This window comes from Crassostrea angulata, chromosome 7, assembly GCF_025612915.1.
Source record: "Crassostrea angulata isolate pt1a10 chromosome 7, ASM2561291v2, whole genome shotgun sequence".
NCBI classification, from domain to species: domain Eukaryota; kingdom Metazoa; phylum Mollusca; class Bivalvia; order Ostreida; family Ostreidae; genus Magallana; species Magallana angulata.
The window spans coordinates 45378531-45380170 of record NC_069117.1 but is presented as its reverse complement, the minus strand read 5'-3'; the positions used below and the strand labels follow the sequence as shown (position 1 = coordinate 45380170).

Below are 1640 nucleotides of genomic sequence, written 5' to 3'. Positions count from 1 at the left end.
AACATTATTCAAAGAGTAATATTCAAATTATTCTGAAACACATACACAGAAGTAATTTGAAAATATACAAAAGCTTGGAATATAAGACACCAGTACTATAATACACTAAAACGTGAATCCAATGTTAGACTATGTGAACCTTTACATTGGATGTAATAGTTCGTTCACGTTTCATGTGCTTCAGTACGCACTACGTAGCCCAAAGAAATATAAATATGGTATACTTTGAATAAAGCATCGTGCCAAAATTGAGATAAGAAAGAGTACGTTTACTTATATAAGAAAAGGGTTGCTCTTATTTCAACAATCGCAATTCGAATCAATACTTTAGAGAATGATGTTCTCCGCCCTTTTCTTGATTAGTACTGTGTCTGTGGTAAGAAATTTGTCACTCTCTCTCTCTCTCTCCCTCTCTCTCTCTCTCTCTCTCTCTCTCTCTCTCTTTTATCCTTTGGCTTTGTGTTTCTAAGAAATTTGTCTCTCTCTCTCTCTCTCTCTCTCTCTCTCTCTCTCTCTCTCTCTCTCTCTCTTACCCTTTGGCTTTGTGTTTCTCTTTTACTCCGTACAGTTTGATACAATAAATGCAAGTTGCTGTGTGAAAGAAAATTACGGCTTAAAAAGAAAAATACACGGGATAGATGCCAGTTACTTCAAATTATAACGATAATATAATTAGGCCAATGATATCATGAAAAAAAACTATGTTGTTTTTGAAATAGGCTGTGGGTATGACCACAACTGCACATCATGGTCATCATCATTCACATAACACACATGTACATGGACATCATACTGGACCTACACATGAACCAAATGTGAACGAAAGTTTTCTATTTCACTATGACGCTCCTTCGGTAATTGTTGTGAAGTTCACTTATCTATTTGCTTTAATTCCTCTTTAAACTTTAAAATAATTATTTCTTTACGGTTTAAAAAAAAACCAAATAACATTTGTATTAATGTCCCTACAATGTAGAAATGAATTAATTTTGTCTTTGAATTCCAATTGAGCATTCTTCTTTGTATATATCTTGTTGTATACTTATGTAATTTTGTTACACTCCATTATAGCACACGTTGGCCGTTAAGACACAGCGTCATTGCTACCTATACATGCTCACAGCTGATCAACAAACAAGTGTACATACCTCAACAGGACTCCATGCCATCGAGGTATCATCTTATGTCCTTTAGAGATCTAACAAGTCCATGTGAGTGTTGAAAATTTTCTTAATTTTAATTGATTAATCATTATTAAACGTGAGATTGCTCTGTTCTTGTAGAAGTCCATCATTGATTTGATCGACACTAACAGTCCTACAGTTGCTGTCACCGCTCAGGATCTCACCACTATGAGTGCAGGACTCTCACATTTCTGTAGACAACTACCTGCTTTGAAATTGAATTAAAATTGTGTAATTCAAATGTTTTCCCTGATTTTTTTTTAAGATGTAGCCACTTCACCGTGTTTTCACTAAGGTAGTGGTGTACCACTTGTAGGTGTCGCTAAATATTTCCGACCCAAAATTAAAAAAATAATTTTGAATAGCGAAATGCGTTGTAGAATGCAGTTTACTTTTGAATTGCAAAAAGCGAGTTGTAAACTGCGTTCCAAAAATTGATTGCCAGTCGGTTAGCGT

The 1640-nt window shown here is 34.8% G+C and overlaps 1 protein-coding gene across 1 annotated transcript; it reads left to right on the top strand.

Annotated features, from left to right (window-relative positions):
* The first annotated feature begins 255 nt into the window (after positions 1-255).
* Positions 256-1425, top strand: LOC128191501 (uncharacterized). The gene is made up of 4 exons (XM_052863601.1): positions 256-376; positions 720-854; positions 1072-1173; positions 1284-1425. Exons 1-4 carry the CDS (start codon positions 335-337, stop codon positions 1407-1409), a joined length of 405 nt encoding a protein of 134 aa, XP_052719561.1. The 5' UTR covers positions 256-334; the 3' UTR covers positions 1410-1425.
* Positions 1426-1640: the final 215 nt, after the last annotated feature.